We start from the raw sequence: 18,021 nt of genomic DNA, 5'->3' as shown, positions 1-18,021 counted from the left end.
AAAGGTGCCCCTGTTTAAAATAAGTGATGGATAATGAAAGTGTATTTAAAAAACAAAACTATAATCTAAGAAGTAAAGAAGATTGACTCAAAGTTTAAGAGATTTCATTAAAAAATTGTAGAATCGAAGAAAAAATTTTTTACTGACTGATGGAAAGTGACTGCAAGTGAAGCATCTTTTCTGGCTTCACAAATGAAGTCAAACTGCAGACGGAAGTGTTTTTGCATCCTTGTCTGACCCAGTAGCTCCCTATGAGCTGGATTTTGTCATGTTTTCAGGGAAATGTTATCGGTCAGATCACACACAAGAGGGCATAGCTAAAAATATTTTAGCCTTTGGAGATAAAGGCTCCCGACTATATTTTAATAAAAACATCAGATTTGAGTATTAAAGTATTTTCCACATACAGCAACATTTTCTCCAAATGCATTATGCTGTATGCTGATAAGCCATAAAGCCTACTGTTTGTCAGACCAAACTCCTAAAAAATAACTGCTCAAGGGTTATGGACTCATTGACCAGTTTACCAAGCTAAACCCAGTGGTCAGCCTACAAAAACACATCCTTTATCTGAGTCCTGCTGGAAGAAATGTTTACCAAGTAAAAGGTCTGAGTACAAGGTTGGACGCTACACAGACGTGCACTCCAGATTTCAACATGATCACATCTGGCCCATTTACTCCTTTAATAGCTGTTGTGATTTTGCAAAGAGCTTGTCTCCATTTCTGTTCAAATTTTGTCGATGAGTCTTGAAATCATAGCTTGGATGAACGCCTTGGTTTGTGTGGTTTATCAGGTTCCACAAGTGATCCTAATCACATATACTTTGCCCACTTCTAGCTAGCATCATCAGTGCCATTAGTATTGTACATGCTACAGCCCTAAAATTAGCCTCTTATTACCTCAAACATGAAAAAAGCTGATTTAGATTGTCAACCATCACATTTTACTGGGCAGAATGGAGAATACTCTTGGCACTTCTGGCTCTGCTCTTCAGTGGTTTAGGTCCTATTTTACTGATAAAAAATAGTTTGTGACCCTTGAAAACTGTATAATATAGCCCTGCCTCCATGACACAAGGTGAAGTACAACATTCAGCTGCCAGTCTTCTGCACATCCAATAAGGATCACATGACCCCTTTTCCATTTAATCTCAGTACAGAATTGACATCAAGGTCCTCTCCAACACATATAACACTTTCCACAGTTCTGACCTGGACTACATTATTCAGCTCCTTCACTACAACACCCCAATCCAGCCCATAAATTCCAGACTTACTGTGCCTACGACTAATATGCACATTGTGAATGACAGTCTTCTTTTCAATAGCCCCAGAACACACTAGGCAAATAGATTAGAAATGCTGACTCTTCCTATTTTTAAATCCCTATTAAAAACGAACCTTTTCAAAAGGGCCGTTAAGATTGAATAATCTTGTCTTGTAATGTTTGTAGAGTCAACGTTTCCACTGGTAAGGTTCCGCCACACCACAACAAAAAAATTATTATTAAAATAAAATAAAAAATTATAAAATAAAAAAATTATATATATACTGTATATGGCCTATATATTAAATTCATAAATTAAAAATGTTAAACTTTCTAAATATTTCTGCCTAAATGCGCTTTCAAAACCATACTGTCGCGTCCACATATTTATTTTCAAAAAGAGCCTAGGCCACACGCTCCGTGCTCCGAAGGTCGCACTGTCCTGTCAAAAGTGTTACTTTGCTTTTTTTCTTCAGCGAACGAAAGACAACGAAAAGGTACGTAGCGACGCTTCAAATATTACAAAAATACCATAGTGTTAACCAGTGTTCGAATTGGACCAAAATATGTGCCGGTACCTACTCCTCAAAATACATACCAGTGTTTCCTGTGGAATTGATCTCTTGGTGTGGTGGTGGGTGTCTGAAGGGGGTATAGCAAAGGTGAAAAACTTTAAGACTATGAAAACATAACCTCTTGAGACTTCTTAAAGGTTTTTTAAAAAAATATCTAAATCTATCTTTTAGCTCTGACGAGCTCTTGATACAAGGAATAGCAGTTTGCAAGAGCTAAAAGAGCACATTGTCCATCTAGAAGTTCTATCTTCAAGAATGATGTGCTCTTTTAATTGTTCTCACCCCACCATAACTGAAAATGCAGGCCTATTTTTCTTCAATATTTACAAACAATACAAGGGTTAACAAACCTTTTATGGCTTTAAAGTACATCTAAAACTACTTTTTAGCTCTTGCAAACTGCTATTCCTTGTATCAAGAGCTCGTCAGAGCTAAAAGATAGATTTAGATATATAAAAAAAAACCTTTAAGAAGTCTCAAGAGGTTGTTTTCATAGTCTTAAACTTTTTCGCCTTTGCTACACCCTCCCCCCCCCTTCAGACATCCACCACCACACCAAGAGATCAATTCCACAGGACACACTGGTAGAGTACTATAATTTTTTTTACTTAATAGCTTCCTTGTATGAATCCAAATTTGGTGTGTTATTAATTTATGCAATAGGTCTCTGTACAACAGACAAATTGTATTGATTGTTGTCTATTGATCTGTCCAAAAGGTCACTGTGACTAAAAGAAAACTGCAATACCATAGTCACTCAGTCACTCAGTGTGTATGAGGTAGCTGATCATTTTTAATTATATCATTGTACTGACTGTAAGAGTCTTTTATTCTGTATAACACATTAAACATGCGAAAAACACTAAATGTATTATTGTTTTTATTATAATTATAATAATTATATTACAGTGTGCACTTCAAAAATCCACAGCTGAAATGGTACAAAGGTGTTACAAAATCCACAATTCAAATGCTGATAATGGGTATCCACTACACCCCACAGTGGGTCTTGATCTCCATAAAATCGTGACTTATATCCACAATGAACTTCACCGTAGGACACCTATTTTAAAACATACATGCGCTTATAAGCATTCTTTAAGGAAATATCTAACCCTAAGGACACACATTCAAAAGGACAATCACTAGATTACCCATCGTTCTTTCCATAAACAAGGATAAGCACATTTGTGTTTAAAAATAGGTGTGGCCTACAGTTCAGTTCAGTGTGTGGTTCTAAATCACAATTTTATAGAAATCCAGACCCACTCTGCAGTTATAAATCCAACACTGAACTGAAATGGAAATATTCATTTGTTGCTTTATATGGAAAGACCATGAGAAATTTAAAGATATTTGGCTAGATTAACTGAGTTATTCACTTCATAATAAATCTTAAAATTCCTTTTTAAAATTTATTTATGAGCACAAAATCTGTGTTTTTATTTGTCACAACACAGCTGCTGAGGAACTGAAATCTGAGGGAAAAAAGCTCCATTTAACTCCCAACATTCAGAACTTTCAAGTGAGAACATGAGACATGTCACTCTAATATTTCATAGACTAAAGATGGCCATGATTCAATATATAATGACTTCTCACACATTGCCAGGGGAAGCCATTGTTCTTTTTCTCTTCTGCTCACATATTGGTCATCACTGTATGATCACAAATGTACACGACTGGGTCTGACAGGCTTTTATTGTTTTACAGCAAACAAAATACATAGTGACATTAGCAACGGAAGGTTCTCAATCGCAATCTTCTGATTACATACTGCCAACAATCCGTGCATCCAAGGAAATCTGCTAGATGTGAGGACGAGGAACGAGGCCTGAAGCTCAGCATATCCTGATCCTGGCACTTATCCCCCTCCAGATGATGTTTAAAAACAACTCACTACCTTCCCTTGAACCTTTTCTCAAGACAAATTCAGAAAGTTGACTTTGCCTCATGCAAATTAGCTGTGCTTACCAGCCAGGCCTGCCTCATTTAACCAGCGTTACAAACTGTACAATGGCTTATGTGTGGCCTGGTCTGAAACAGCTCTGATGACTGAGGCCAGAGTCAGGTTAATGAGTGAATGGAACAGGAATAAGGACATTTACCCTGCACGGACAGTAAAAGCGTATTAGTGGTGTAGGAATGATATACTTCTATAACTGAGATATCAGATATCCTTCTTGATAGGCGCACGGAAGATAAAACAGAGGTGTCCCCCTTCCACAGTATGCTGCTGAGATCCATTCTGAGGGCTTGACCCAGGTGGGTTAACTAAGCCTCAGCTGGACAGAAAGCCAGTGGACAGAGTTCAGCCCCTGCATTATGATTGGAAAAACACGTTCTAAATCTATCAAACACTGGGAACAAGCCAGCTGCTCTTTGTGACAGCTGGCCCACCAAACCACTGCTACTAGGAGTGTATGGGCAGGACTGGAGCTCACAAGGAGAGGTGGGGAAAAGTATAAAACAGGACCTCACCCATTATTTCCTAATGGCTTTGATTTGTGTAAGTGTTCTTTTCCTGTTCAGGGCCTTTGGTTTATGGTAGGGTTGTCCTCCCTGGCTGGTGTTTGACATGTGTCATTCAGCCCCAGCCCAGCTGCTCCAGAGTTTCCACATGAACGCAGTGCCCCGCCTCCGGGAAGGATCAGCAGGACTCCCTCACATCTGCTTGGTTAGAGAGCCAGAACACTGCAGTCAGATCGGTCAGCACCGGCGGTAGGCATGTTCTTGTTACTCTCGGTGCGTCTTGAAGACTTCCCCAGCAGCACTCTCCCTGACAGAGAAAATATTAAAAACAAGAGTGTTGGGTAATGCAATGTTAAACACACCCCTATTGTCAAATTAAGCAGCCCAAATAAGATGGACTGATTGTGCCAGTGACCTGATCATGATGAATTGAATCAGATCCCCACCAAAAACACCCAGGTAGTATACCATAGAAAGTCAGCGAAACTCATATCTTGTCTAACAAAAGCACAGAAACCTACCAGCCACTGAGGTGTGGTGCTGTGTCAGGAGTACCACCGTTCTGTCCCCCAGTGCCTGCAGAAAGGTAGAGAATGTCTTAACAAAAATAATACAAGTCCACAATTTTTGTCCTAAATATGAACACCGAGGGAATGCACGTACATTAATGAAATCCATCTCAGAAAACGGCAATCTGTCATCCTTTGAGTGGAAGCAATTGCGTACGTTGCATCTATCCTATTGTGTGCAAATTACTTCATTCAATTATCAAATTTTATATCTCTGAAAAACCAATGTCCACAAACGCAGTTCTTGAAACTAGCCACAAGCACACTTGCCGATATTATGTTGTAAAACTAAATGCGTGAAATAAGCATTCAGCTAGCATTACCGGCTGCCAAACACACCAATTACGTTACCTGGAAACACATCAAGCAGGCAAATCGCTTGTCTGAATTGGTCTTCTCTTACCTTGCCTGTAGTACATGTCGTTGACTGTGTTTCCATATACTTTCCACGCAAAGTGAATGGCGATAAGGCTGAAAACGAGCCAGCTGAATAGGATTTTAAATATGGCCACCCTCATATCATTGGCTAGCCAGTCTTCCACAAACTCGGACAGGAACGATACCAGGCCGTCCATAATTCGCGACACAAATTCGAAATCCCATGGCTCCTCCATTTTCCTACATAATCACATCACAATATAATCTATAATAAAAACATTCGAATTCATTGCAACTTGTCCTAAAGCTACGGAAACAGACATCAGCCCTCTTTCCCAGTTTAGAAAGTGGGCTATGACCAGGGTGACTCGCAAAAACAAAGGCAAAATGTCGCCTGTATTTAGATAACCCAGATTCGTCATTTCGCAAAAACATACTCTCAAAAAAGATTCACTTCTGAGTAAAAACTGTCTCTAACAGTAAGTTTATGTAATAAATGCACACGAGCAGTAAAAGTGTCCAGCTAGCCAAATAAATTCTGTTCTGCCCTCACTGAATGTGCAATTTAGAAACCAATGATAGATTAAAAAAACAAAAAACTATAATCGTACGTCATGTATTTCAGAACCACATAGTTAACCGCTGACATTCAGTAAATATGCAATATGTATGAGTGCGTGTAGTGAAAACGAAAACGCGCTGATTTATAATTACACGTACAGGTTACTATTATATGAACTCGATTAGCTACGGCAGCACGCTGAATGCCCCGTTGCCCAAAGTCAAATACAATCTTTGCCATAGACTCCAGTATTTTTCATGACTTTGCGTCTCTGATGTAGTATTAGGTTACTGAAAGGTTGAGTGAGCCCAGCAGCCACCCAAGGACGACAATATTTTATAGCCAATCAACAGTATTGTGGTAGGCTGAAACATAGGAGCTGTCCGATAATAATAATAATAATAATAATAATAATAATAATAATAATAATAACAACAACAATACGCGGCGCGATCTTTGCCACCTAATGGCCATTTACGGGAACTTCGGGTTACCGTTTCAACTCATATTTCCACAAGAGGGCAGCAGAATACCCAGTTTGAAAATAGTTCCCTTAAAAAAGATTGATAAACCTTTTCATTATTAATTTCTTGATCACGTGTTGTCTGTAATGCCGTTCGTTAGGGCATATGTGATTTGAGACCACCCAGAGGCACCATACAACTCTTGCTGACACTATAACAAATAATTTCCGTTCCAAACACTGATAACTGTTGAACTTATTTCCCAATGTAAGGTGGTTTACAGAAGAGTGCTCCTTATCTGACCTCCAAAAGAAAAACTGTTTACTGTGCTGACAGGAGTCAGCCTCCAACCTTAATCACTGTTCTTACGTGAAATTTTCGTCAACATTAGGAACATACAGTTATACTTGAAACTGGAGACACAGCCAAAGTAAAAATAAATAAAAATTCCCCCAACACAAAATATAATTGAAAGTGACAAATTTAATGACCCCTTAATAACAATTTAATAAACAGTACCATCCGTGACCCTGTTCAGGATAAGCGGGTAAAGATAATGCATGGATGGATGGATGTACAAGGAGTTTATAAATTTTCAAGCATGACTAAATGTTCCCATAAGGGTTGCCACCATTTTGAATTGGCTACAATTTGGAATATTACTTTCCAATCTGTTTACTCAGTTTTGGTCAGAAGATACAGGCTAAGTCCAAATGGCAACTGAGCAATTTTGGCACTGGCTGGGCACTGGCCATCTGGCACTATAGCCAGGGTCGGCCCTAGGATTTTGGTGGCCCTAAAGAAGTCTGTTGAGCGCGGGGGGGGGGGGGGTATTTTCATTATTTACCTTAGATAAACATTGGATCGTGTGGCCCCCACTAGTGGTTGTGGCCCTAAACAACCGCATACAGTTTATGCCACGGTCCGGCCCTGACTATAGCCATAAATTGAATTTCCAATATTTAATCAATTTTAGGCCTTGCCCCGTTTGACGTAAGAGACATGAAACCTTAAGTATGAGAATTTACTTAAGTATGCTGCCTTGAAATTTTAAGTGCTTGAATTTTTTTGAGTGTATATTGTACTTCGAGCTGCATTTTCATGTATGATAGGTTAATTTAATTATTTTACACTGAAAATACAGTGGGCTCCAGAATTATTGGCACCCTTGATATATATGCACAAAAAATGCAAAAAAAAATTCTAAACTAAAAAATAATAGTTATTGATGTAAGCTTTATTTTCCAACATGTGTAAACTAGTGTGCTTGATTAATGATTCATTTGAATCAACCAAAGTCTTACATTTTTTAATTAAAAAAATTATTTAATTATAATTAAAAAAATTTTCAATTATAAATTATATTTTCCCAAAAAACAAGTTATTGTTTTGGCACCCCTGGTTCAATACTTTGTGAAAACACCCCTGGCAAAGATGATAGCCATGAGTCTTTTCCTATAATTTGTGATAAGTTTAGAGAACACATTTGGAGGGATTTTTGACCATTGCTCCATGCAGAACTTTTCAGAATCATTGATATCTTTGGGTTTGCGCTTATGGACCCCCCCTCTTCAGTTCAGACCACAGGTTTTTGACGGAATTTAAGTCTAGAGACTGAGATGGCCATTGGAAAACATGGATGTTGATTTCACTTAAGCATTTCTGTTTAGATTTTGATGTATGCTTGGAGTCCTATGACCAAGTCCTAGCTTCTTAACACAGACAACCACATTTTCTGCCAGAATTTCATGGTACTTTGTTGAATTCATTGTGCCATTGATCTAAAATAGTGCCCCGGGACCACTGCCAACAAAACATCTCCAAAATATCAATGACCCACCTCCATATTTGACCCTAGGTATGAGGTGCTTCTCCTGTATGCATTCCTTTTTTGCCGCCAAACATGTCGATGATGTGTATGGCCAAAACGTTCAATTTTGGTCTCATCTGACAATAGCACTCTCTTCCAGTCATAATTCCAATGTGGTTTGGCAAGCTCCAGATTCTTGGTTTTCTTTATTGTGCTTAGTAAGGGCTGTCTTCGTACCACCCTTCCAAAGAGTTAGTTGGTATGAAGGTGCCATTTTATGTTTTTTTTTTTTTTAGACTTGTAGACGGCAAGAAACAAACCAATCTCGGCAATTCTTAAACAGTGATCCTTGGGTTATTAACGGCCTCCCTCACCATCTTCCTCACTGTCCGTGGGGACACCATGCACTTGCTTCTTCTTCCTGGCAAATTTGTAACCATTCCATATGTTTTACACCTTTTTATTATTGCCCTTACAATGCTAAGTGGTATGTTTAACCGTGTATGCCTTTTTGTACCCATTACCAGACTTGTGACGGTAAATTACCATCGGTCTCTTCTGAATTGACAGTTATTTGGCTTTTCCCATGCTGATGGATGACAAAGGGATTTTGTATGCTTGTTACCTAATTTTTATTCTCTAGTGAAACTGGAAGTGATGGAATGACACAATATAGTTCCTTTAGACTGAGATGAACTAAATTAAGTAAAATTGTATTACCAATTTTATTTTGTTTGATTATACTTATAATAATAGTTAGGGGTGCCAATGATTATGGCACCTATGGTTTTCAGAAAAAAATAGATTACTTAATAAAAAAACATTGATGCATGAGAGTAAATGTATTGAAATAAAAGTATATAGTTTTCCCATATGTTTAAACATAACATATAGATTATTATCTGTGTCATTTATTATATGCAGCCTTTATTCTCATTTTTATTAAGGGTGCCAACAATTCTGGAGCCCACTGTATAAACAAAGCAGATTTACCAAATACAAAACGGCCGTCTTTTACATTAAATCCCTTTCCAAAACCACAAAAATGCCCATATCAACTACTTTACGATAATAAGCGATATTTTTAGTTACAAGTCGGGAACCAGTTAGCTATTGGTATGCGGTACTCATGACATATATGACTCATGAAATATAATATCAGCAGCACGATTGACCCATGAGAAGTACAAGGTACAACGGTGTGTACGTTTAGTACGCTTAGGAACTACACATACCGGTACTGTGCTCACGACGCACGCTTATATCGTCACGGCTCAGCTAGAACACGCTTGCGCCCTTCTATTTCTAGTGTCACTTCGATATCGTATTTCAATTTAAAATGACTGGAAATAACAGATTTGTTACTATTAAGTTATATTGTTTATTTCACATCATAATTGCACGGTCGTGATGACAACATGATTTCCTTTCAGGGATCTATAAAGTACAACCATAGACCGTATAAAAGAGTACAAGCTAACCTAACTAACTTAAGACGTAATTTCAAATGGAATATAACGTCATATATATTTTTATCACAACACAACAACAATATAGCTAGCCAGCATGGTTTTCGATAAATTACCGACAATATATTTACTACTTACTATGTCTTAATAAAACTATTTATTAGAAATTGTCTATCTCTTGCCTACTGCACCTGTCTTGTCTAAGTGCACTGTGATTCTGATTTTCACAATGTGTGTATTCCTTTGTAAGTGCTGTGAGCAGACTGAAAGTCTATGTTACACCGAAGCCTTGCGAAACGAAGTTTCGTTACATCGTGTACTGTACAGCATATGGTTTGTAATGACAAATAAACCTGACTTTGACAGCTAGCTAGCTACCTGCTGATCCAGCCATTCCTAACGTTAACGTTAGCTAACCGAAACTTTATAAACGATATCTTTCATGCTGGCGCTAACAGACCCGCTAATCTACTCTGGCTGTATATGACCTGCTCTACATGGTTGGATTTGGAATGATTTTCTCCCTTCTTAACATTATTGTCCTGACCATTGAACAAATGCATTAAGCTAACCTGTGACACCGCATTTGTCGTGGGCATAGCTAGCTAGCCACCGGTGTTGGGTGCAGTTGGCCCTATCTGCTGGTCCAGAGTCAGTTATTTTCTTCTCCTTCTAATGGTTAAATGTTAGGTCCTGTGAAGGGAAATCTGATCCCAGACCAGCAGTTAGGGGCAGCCAAGGTACCGCACTTGGCGGGTAGACTTACAAGCACACGTGGTTGTGACGTATATCGTGCGACTTTGATTTTAGTGTAGTTCAGGACCACCAACATATCGTAAATCGACATAAATCCGTTATTTTTCCCTCCAGAGATTGAAATAAATAGAACCAAGCACATGCTACGGCAGAGAATGACGGTCCCAAAAAAAACGTGAGAAATCTTTTATTTTTAATCGCTATAGATATTTTACAATCAATGATTTTTAAAAAGTCAATAGGATTTTAACATTGGGCTGTGACGTCACGAACCAGACGCCCCCTGGAGGCAATTTGACTTACAAGCTCAATTGGCTCCCTGTGTCTTTTACAACTGATTTTAAGGTCCTTTAGCTTGTTTATAAAGCACTGACATACATTTCCGATCTTCAATTCTTGTATGTCCCAACTCGAGCTCTTACATCCTCCACTGCCAGTTTCCTCAAGGTACCAAGAGTAATGTGCAAAAAGAGTGCCTTCTGTTTTTATGGGCACTATGGCATTATGGCACATTCCTCCAAAAAAATATTAGAGATGCAGGCTCAGTTGGCATTTTTAAAAAGCAGCTGAAAACCTGTTCACTCTAGGTTTTGTGTTTTATCTGATTTTTACCTGTTTTTACAATATTCTATTCCTTTTTGTTTCCTTAAATCTTAAATATATAAAATGCAAGACAATTTATCTATTTATTCTATTTTGAATATTTATTTTAAAATGGCTTTTTTGTTATTGTTATTGTTTTAGAACAAAAAACGAATGAACGTTAGTTAGCATAATGACTTAAAAGTCTAAGTTAAAAACCTCAAAACCTAAGTATGAAAAGTTACTCAAGTATGCTGCCTTGAAATTTTAAGTGTTTGAATTTTTTGAGTGTATATTGTACTTTGAGCTGCATTTTCATGTATGATAGGTGCATTAAATTATTATTTTACACTGAAAATAAACAAAACAGATTTACCAAAAACAAAATGGCCGTCTTTTACATTAAATCCCTTTCCAAAACCACAAAAATGCCCATATCAACTATTTGACCGACCAAGTCATTCTCACGGGAGAAAAAAATTATTAAAAAATATGGAACGCTTCACGAATTTGCGTGTCATCCTTGCGCAGGGGCCATGCTAATCTTCTCTGTATCGTTCCAATTTTAGTATATGTGCTGCCGAAGCGAGCACAATACTACAGCCAGAGAGGCGGGTATATAAAGGGCATAGTCAGCAAAGCGTTCCCAGCCATGGGACAGTGCATTCTGAGGCTGAATTTAGCCTCAAAATGTACATATTTATTTCAAACAACAGTTCCAATCTGAAAAAGAAAAAGAAAAAAATTATACAATTTTTTTTTTAATTCTATCTTTTCTTAAAAAAATAATTCCGTAACGAAATAATGTTTTAAAATTGTGAAAAGATTTTTACAAAAGACCAGTGTCGACTCCTGGGAGACATGCAGATTTCAGCCTGCTTTCACAGTTCCTATTGGTATCCTGAGCGAGGGTGAGCGTGACGTATCAATTGACGTGTGTTCCGCGGCCATCTATAGAGCTCTGGGAGTCAGGTTTCAGTGTCGAATTTCAATAACAATACGTCGAGAGAGAAAGCAATTGAGAGGAGGTGGAGAAAAATGAGAAGCGCCTTGCTACATGGACAGAAAGAGTGACTTCTGAGGCTACATCAGGACACATTTACCGTAATTACTATCTATTCTGTAACCAGGGCTCCAGGAGATTCCGTTATTGAAGGCTGAAATGGCACCAGGAAAAGCTAATAATACAAAGAATATATTTGCTGAATTAAGGCTGCAGTGTGAAGCCATTCAAAAAAAAAAGAAAAAAAAGACCCACATTCATTCATACCCCCCCCCCCCCCGACCCTTCCCCCCATCAGACCCAAAAGACGTAACAGGGGGAGGGGAGAGTAAACCTCCCGCTGCACAATATCAAGAGCCTAAAACAGGAGAGGTGCCTTCTAACAGCGATAAGGCGCATGGACTAACACTGAGGTTTTATTCTTGTACAGTTCTGAACATTGCCTTTTTCACTCCAGACACAGAGAAACTGACACAGAAGCAAGAAGCAGTAACACAGGAAATGAGAATATGTCTGGGTAGAGAAGAACACTGCCAACATAAAGTTGTGAAGCACAGCACAGAACAACATCATGAAGGGACTGAATAAAAAGAATAAAAGTGTTACACTCACCCTCCCCCACCCCTGCAATAGGACAAGGGGGGAAGGGTGTGAAGTGTTTCTTCAGTCTTTTCCTTTCACCCTTCTCCCCTGATTTGGTAATCTTGCACACCATGAGCACTAAACTCAAATTCACACTGAAAATAAAGTCCAAACACTGTGTAAATAAGTTACAAGGGCCTGAAACTTTAATTCTGTCTCCTGTAATTACTGAGTTGATGTAACAACTGTATCTACCTATCAACACAATTATTCAATTATGCTTTTGATAAAAAGCTCTTATGGATGAGATAAATCTGAAATAATGAATCTATTCATTTCTTTTTTTTTCAGGCTCCATTGTTGTAATGCATTGTAAGCATGCAAAACCAATCTGCTTTCATAAGAACGAATGCTTGTAATTTAAATGGCTAACAGCTAATTTTACAAAGTTAGTGCGAAAATATAAAGAAAAATTCATAATTCAATGATGAAATAACAATTAATATTTCCTATGCCGTTTTGACAGGCAGATGTCTCTTGCAAAGAGAAAAGGCTCAGTAGCAATTCTGAGACATTTGCAGTATTGAATTTAAATTCTAACAGCACCACCAAGTGTCTTATCAGTGCAATACACTTGTGTTAGAGCACTGGAATATTCAGTAGAAGTCATATGATTTAATCTAAAACTTCACTGGCTGTAGAGGTCATATTGTTTCACCAATAACCCTTTGCCACCATACTATGGCTGGGTATGGATAGGGTTAGGAATGGCTGGGATGATGCATAAAATCTATAGCAGCCTGGAAGGAGTGATGGAATAAATGAATGAACGATATCTCCATAGCACTCTGGTGAAACATGCCAATGTGTGGAGGAGAAACAGAAGGAAAGAAAGACTAAACAGCATCCATTACAGTGATGATGAAACGCTTATTGCAACAGCAGTTGCGAGGTAGATGTGTCAGAAAAAAGGGAAATATTCTGTTTCAGCTGAAATGTACTTTAGACAGATGAAGTCACTAAAGACAATAAATGTCAAACCTGACCAGGTGAAAGCACTGCTTTGTTAAGGTGGGCAAACTTCATGCATTAGGTGTTCACAAACTAAGGGCCATGGCAAGTGAACATGTATTTGTGCACATGTATAGCCCACCCCTGATAAATGGGCCAGATGAACAGAGGTGGAAAGTCTGGGGGTCAGAAAGTGAAAATCCAGCCATGTGTTTCTTCCAAGTAGTTAAACCTCCTGGCTGAAGAATTGTGCTAATTAGCAAATACAGGTGAATGGAGCAATATACTGGGGAGGTCTTTTACCTTATGAACCTGGATTTTTCAAATGAGTCAGTGCTCCAAGCTCCAGTCAGCTTCTTTGTCACAACTCAAAAAATCAGGTAAGGATGGATTATTATTTGGTGTGACCCATTGAGAAAATGAGCCTCCTGGTTATTTAGTTTTATATAATAATACCTGAAAAGCCAATGATTGACTGAGATTAAGACACCTATCAGCTAAGTGTAGTTTTGGTCTTCTAGAGACCCAGCTCTGGCCTTCCCACTGACCTGTCCAGCCCATTACACTGCAACCTGCTGTATGTATGGTAAATTCCTTTAAATTTGTTTTGTTGTAATATTTTATAATAGTTTTGGTATTTGTAATATAATAAATGATGTTCTGTTGATCAGACTGTTTCTGTCATATAGTGGCTTAATTCATGCTGTAGCTATGGTTGTCCCCCAGTTGTTAACTCAGGTGAACTTTGGGACATAACAGTACCAAAATGCAATAAAAAAAAAAAGTCCAGTCACAGCCCTGGGGTGGGGTTAGGTGTGGTTGACTCGGGATTAACCTTCCCACTAAACTGAAATGTCATAGGCAACATGTTTAGGGCATCCATGTCAACTGTACACCACCGTGGTTTACCTTTAACTGTGCAGCCAGACAGATTGTTTTCTATCCCCCAATCTTGAACCAGGAACAGAATATCTGCAAAAGCAAGGCAAACATAATCACCAGCTGTCTCACTAAGGTAACAGTTATTGTATTATATAAAAGTTTTAAGGTTTTTAAGAAATTTAGTTGCAGCAAGTGATCTATTCATATTGCACATGAATGACAGCGTGCATGTCCGTGTGTGTGACTTGTAGATGCACTTTTTGAATCTGTAGCAGTTGTGCAAGTTTTGCATAAAATACTTCCTGTTACTTGATTCCATATTTCCCTGACCTGCTGGGCAAGTATTGCCTAACGGGCAACAGCCTCTAAAAGGAACCAGTCCTTTGTCCACTGTGGCTTCAGGCCCAGAAACAAGTGTGACAAGTGCTCCACCTGCTTATCACAAACATCCCTAATAGCAGCCAGTTCGTCTTTCTCATGTCAATAAGTTCTAGTTCCAACACGAAGCATGTGCTCAAATATCTGCAACTGCAGCCACATTCATGCGAGAATCCCACTGCCAATTCAGGAAAATGTAGACACCCGTGGTTCTCTTTCAAAACACATCATGTCACCAGCTACTTCTTTTCATAATGCAGACTACAGCTAAGCTTGCATATTGAGTCGGCAGAAGACCTTTCATATGCAGCATTAACATGAAGTCCATGGGCGGCTGACTGACCAGCAAGAGTCATTAGATACCAATGAAATGCTGACAGAATGAGCCACCCAACCCTGCACGCCCTCTACTGGGTCAAATTTGACTCGGAACAGTACCTAACTTAAAAATCAATTTGGTCATCATCAATTTTACATGTCCACATACGTGTTGTTGAGGAAAACATCAATTTTCATTCTGAAAAAAATACTGCTTATGAGTGTTTTAATGCTGCTAAAAGCCCGAAATGGGTTAATTTTGACACAAACATAACTGGAAGGCTAATATAAGTATTGCAATGCTCTGAAATGCTTAAAAATAAATGAAGTGATATTATCCTAGTTAGTGAACACTATGGCTGATGGAGCCCATATTACATCAGATTAATATTATTTTCTTACCCCATTCCAATTTTGGAATGTCCAAGATTATACAGTACAGGTCAAAAGTATAAGGCCACCTGTTGAAAAAAAAAAACTTTAGGTAGAGAAGAATTCAGTGAATATATACACATTTATTAAATAACAAACCAAAGTATAAACTTTCCCCCACAATTGCTTCTTACAGTACGTTTTACTTATTTAAAAAATAATCTTAGACACGACTCCAATCGAAATGGCCTCCTTCGGCTTTAATTACAATTAAACAAATTATTGGCAGTCTATCAATTTCTGTATTAATCTGCTATCGCAATGCCCATCTGGTAAAATGATTTGCTAGAAACCAGTACCAGTATACCAGTAGCCCATTTTCCCAAGTGTTTCCCAATACAAAATGCAGCCGAGTCAAGCTACTAAAAGTTAGAAACAGTTAGTAACAGTTACTGTTAGCTAGCTAGCTACGTTTTTACACACCAAAATATTACTTTGGCCATTTTATTTGATAAAGCAGGCATGCACTGCATAAAACAGGATTTATTTCCCACAAGCACTAGCTATAGTAGCTAGGTACAGTGAATGTGAGCAAGCTAGTTTGCTAGCCTACCCTAGCCAGTTCTGAAAAACAGCTAGCTAGGTCAATAGCTAAGCTTAGTATAGCTAACGTCCGCTAGCCAGCAGTTCAATCAAGACTACCCTTTCACCGCTTCTTGAATGACATAAATACATTTTCCGTGAAAACAGGTTAATAGTTAAATTAATGTCATACCACTGCTCTGAAAGTTTTTCTTCCTTGATTTTCGATTAGCTTTCGGTTTTCATGCCATGTCTCGTAGGATAGACGAAGTCTTCTTTGACGCCATACAAGTCAAACTGTGAAGTCGTAACGTTAGCATAGACTTCAGCGATTAGTAAATTTTATTTCGGCGATCCAAAAAAAAAAAAAAACGCACATCGACGCAGCCCCTAGAGGGCATAGGAGCCCTAAATTACACAACCGCATAGTCTTCGAATTATGCGTTACATAGAGAAAATATTTAATTTAAAAAATCAAATTAAACATGGTCATCGAGGTTACAAAATGTTAGAGTGACTTCAAGGTTGAGTGGGACACTTTGCAAGCCAATCACGATTCTTATTGTGTTATTGCTGAATGTCTACTTGCCATTAAATAAATGTTTTGATTGGTGTCACATTATTGTAGTGGGTGTGTGTATGCTGAGAAATGAAATATTGTTTTAGAATGTTAAGGATGACATTCTGTGAATTATTATGTAACAATCTAACTTATAGTAAAAATGAATTACTATTGGTAAAGTATTAAAATATTATGAAAATTAGTACAGATCCTTATCTGATTTTATGAAAATCAGGTTTACAGTTCTGTCCCATTAACCTGACGGGGGGTGGGGGAAGGGTTTGTAAATAAAATAATAAAACATTTAAAATAAAAGATTATTATTATGAATGTTAAGGTGAATAAATACATAAATATGAACAAAAGGATGACACACACATAGCAAGGAAAGGGAAAGGGAGAGAGAACAGGGAAATTACAGGGGAATAAACAAAATAAAGAAAGGAGAGTGGCACACAGGTAGGAAGGGAAGGATACAATCTGTTGGAGGGAGGAAATAATTTATTATATAAAAACACTACATCTCCAAAAGTAAGTGGATAACCTGCCATCCAACATCTCATCCCAAAATTATGGGCATAAATATGAAGTTGGTTCATACTGTGCTGCTATAACAACCTCCACTGTTCTGGGAAGAAAAGGTATAAGGGTGCCCTTTAATTTAAGCTTTGAACCATGTCTGTACTGTACATAGTTTTGGAGATGATGGTGTTTATTTAAGATAATAGAAAACAGGTGGAAATTCTTACAAAAGCCCTAGGTTTCAAGACTGAGGTGAATCAATAGGCTCCTATTTAATGAAAGCGTGGACACATGGCCACTAAAACAAACAACATTTGTTAGATAATGAATAATTCAAAGACAAAGAAAATGACAACAAGCTAATCCTGTATTGCGTTAGCTTAACACAATGCTGGTTTGGCTCCTTATCATTTGCAAAGCTATTCGGATTCTATTGATTCACCTCAATCTTTAAATTAATCAGTCAACTTTCTTTTCTTTTTTTTTACTATTCATGCAATCATTTGCAATATAGCACAATGTGAATATGGGACTTTTATTTTCTATGGCATGCATAGGTATTTCTGACACACAGTTACGTATAAATGAATAAGCCCTCAAAACATTAAAAGCATAATTAAGAAATATTAACAGGAGGGGTCCCCCAGGACCGAGTTGTGGTTGCACTGTTATAGACTATAATGTTAATACTAGGCTACAGAATTTTTTTAGGCTATGTGATAATGTAAGCTAGTTCATGTGGACAGAAAATGCAACAACTTGCCTCTGTCGTCGCCAACTATTCCTTTTTTTTTTTTTTTTTTGAAAAATCACAGGAGCCCACTGCCTGTAGGGGGCATCTCCAAACTATGGTGTCTTCAACCACAGAACTGTAGGAGAACTTTCACAGGTCTGTGCTTCAAA

General features: G+C 38.0%; 1 protein-coding gene, 1 long non-coding RNA gene and 1 other non-coding gene across 3 annotated transcripts; all 3 read right to left on the bottom strand.

The window, feature by feature from the left end:
- Positions 1-3,527: 3,527 nt before the first annotated feature.
- On the bottom strand, positions 3,528-5,652 carry tcta (T cell leukemia translocation altered). The gene is made up of 3 exons (XM_064298417.1): positions 5,289-5,652; positions 4,838-4,892; positions 3,528-4,623 (listed from the first exon to the last, which is right to left on the bottom strand). Exons 1-3 carry the CDS (start codon positions 5,497-5,499, stop codon positions 4,581-4,583), a joined length of 309 nt encoding a protein of 102 aa, XP_064154487.1. The 5' UTR covers positions 5,500-5,652; the 3' UTR covers positions 3,528-4,580.
- Positions 5,653-11,392: 5,740 nt separating this feature from the next.
- Positions 11,393-11,499, bottom strand: LOC135235404 (U6 spliceosomal RNA). The gene has a single exon (XR_010324374.1). It is a non-coding gene; the product is annotated as a U6 spliceosomal RNA (small nuclear RNA).
- Positions 11,500-13,444: 1,945 nt separating this feature from the next.
- Positions 13,445-16,421, bottom strand: LOC135234147 (uncharacterized). Its single transcript, XR_010324022.1, has 4 exons — positions 16,228-16,421; positions 15,483-15,541; positions 14,412-14,474; positions 13,445-13,869 (listed from the first exon to the last, which is right to left on the bottom strand). It is a non-coding gene; the product is annotated as an uncharacterized LOC135234147 (long non-coding RNA).
- Positions 16,422-18,021: the final 1,600 nt, after the last annotated feature.

The sequence above is a fragment of the Anguilla rostrata genome, chromosome 11 (assembly GCF_018555375.3).
Source record: "Anguilla rostrata isolate EN2019 chromosome 11, ASM1855537v3, whole genome shotgun sequence".
Taxonomy (NCBI): Eukaryota; Metazoa; Chordata; class Actinopteri; order Anguilliformes; family Anguillidae; genus Anguilla; species Anguilla rostrata.
This window is presented reverse-complemented; position numbering and strand designations above follow the sequence as displayed.

Bases quoted from the DNA above. Each gene is read 5' to 3' on its own strand.
- tcta (XM_064298417.1), bottom strand. From the start codon at position 5,499: ATGGAGGAGCCATGGGATTTCGAATTTGTGTCGCGAATTATGGACGGC. The intron at 4,893-5,288 runs GTAAGAGAAGAC...ACCTTTCTGCAG, and splicing joins CGACATGTACTACAGGCAAG to GCACTGGGGGACAGAACGGT. The intron at 4,624-4,837 runs GTAGGTTTCTGT...TTTCTCTGTCAG, and splicing joins GCACCACACCTCAGTGGCTG to GGAGAGTGCTGCTGGGGAAG.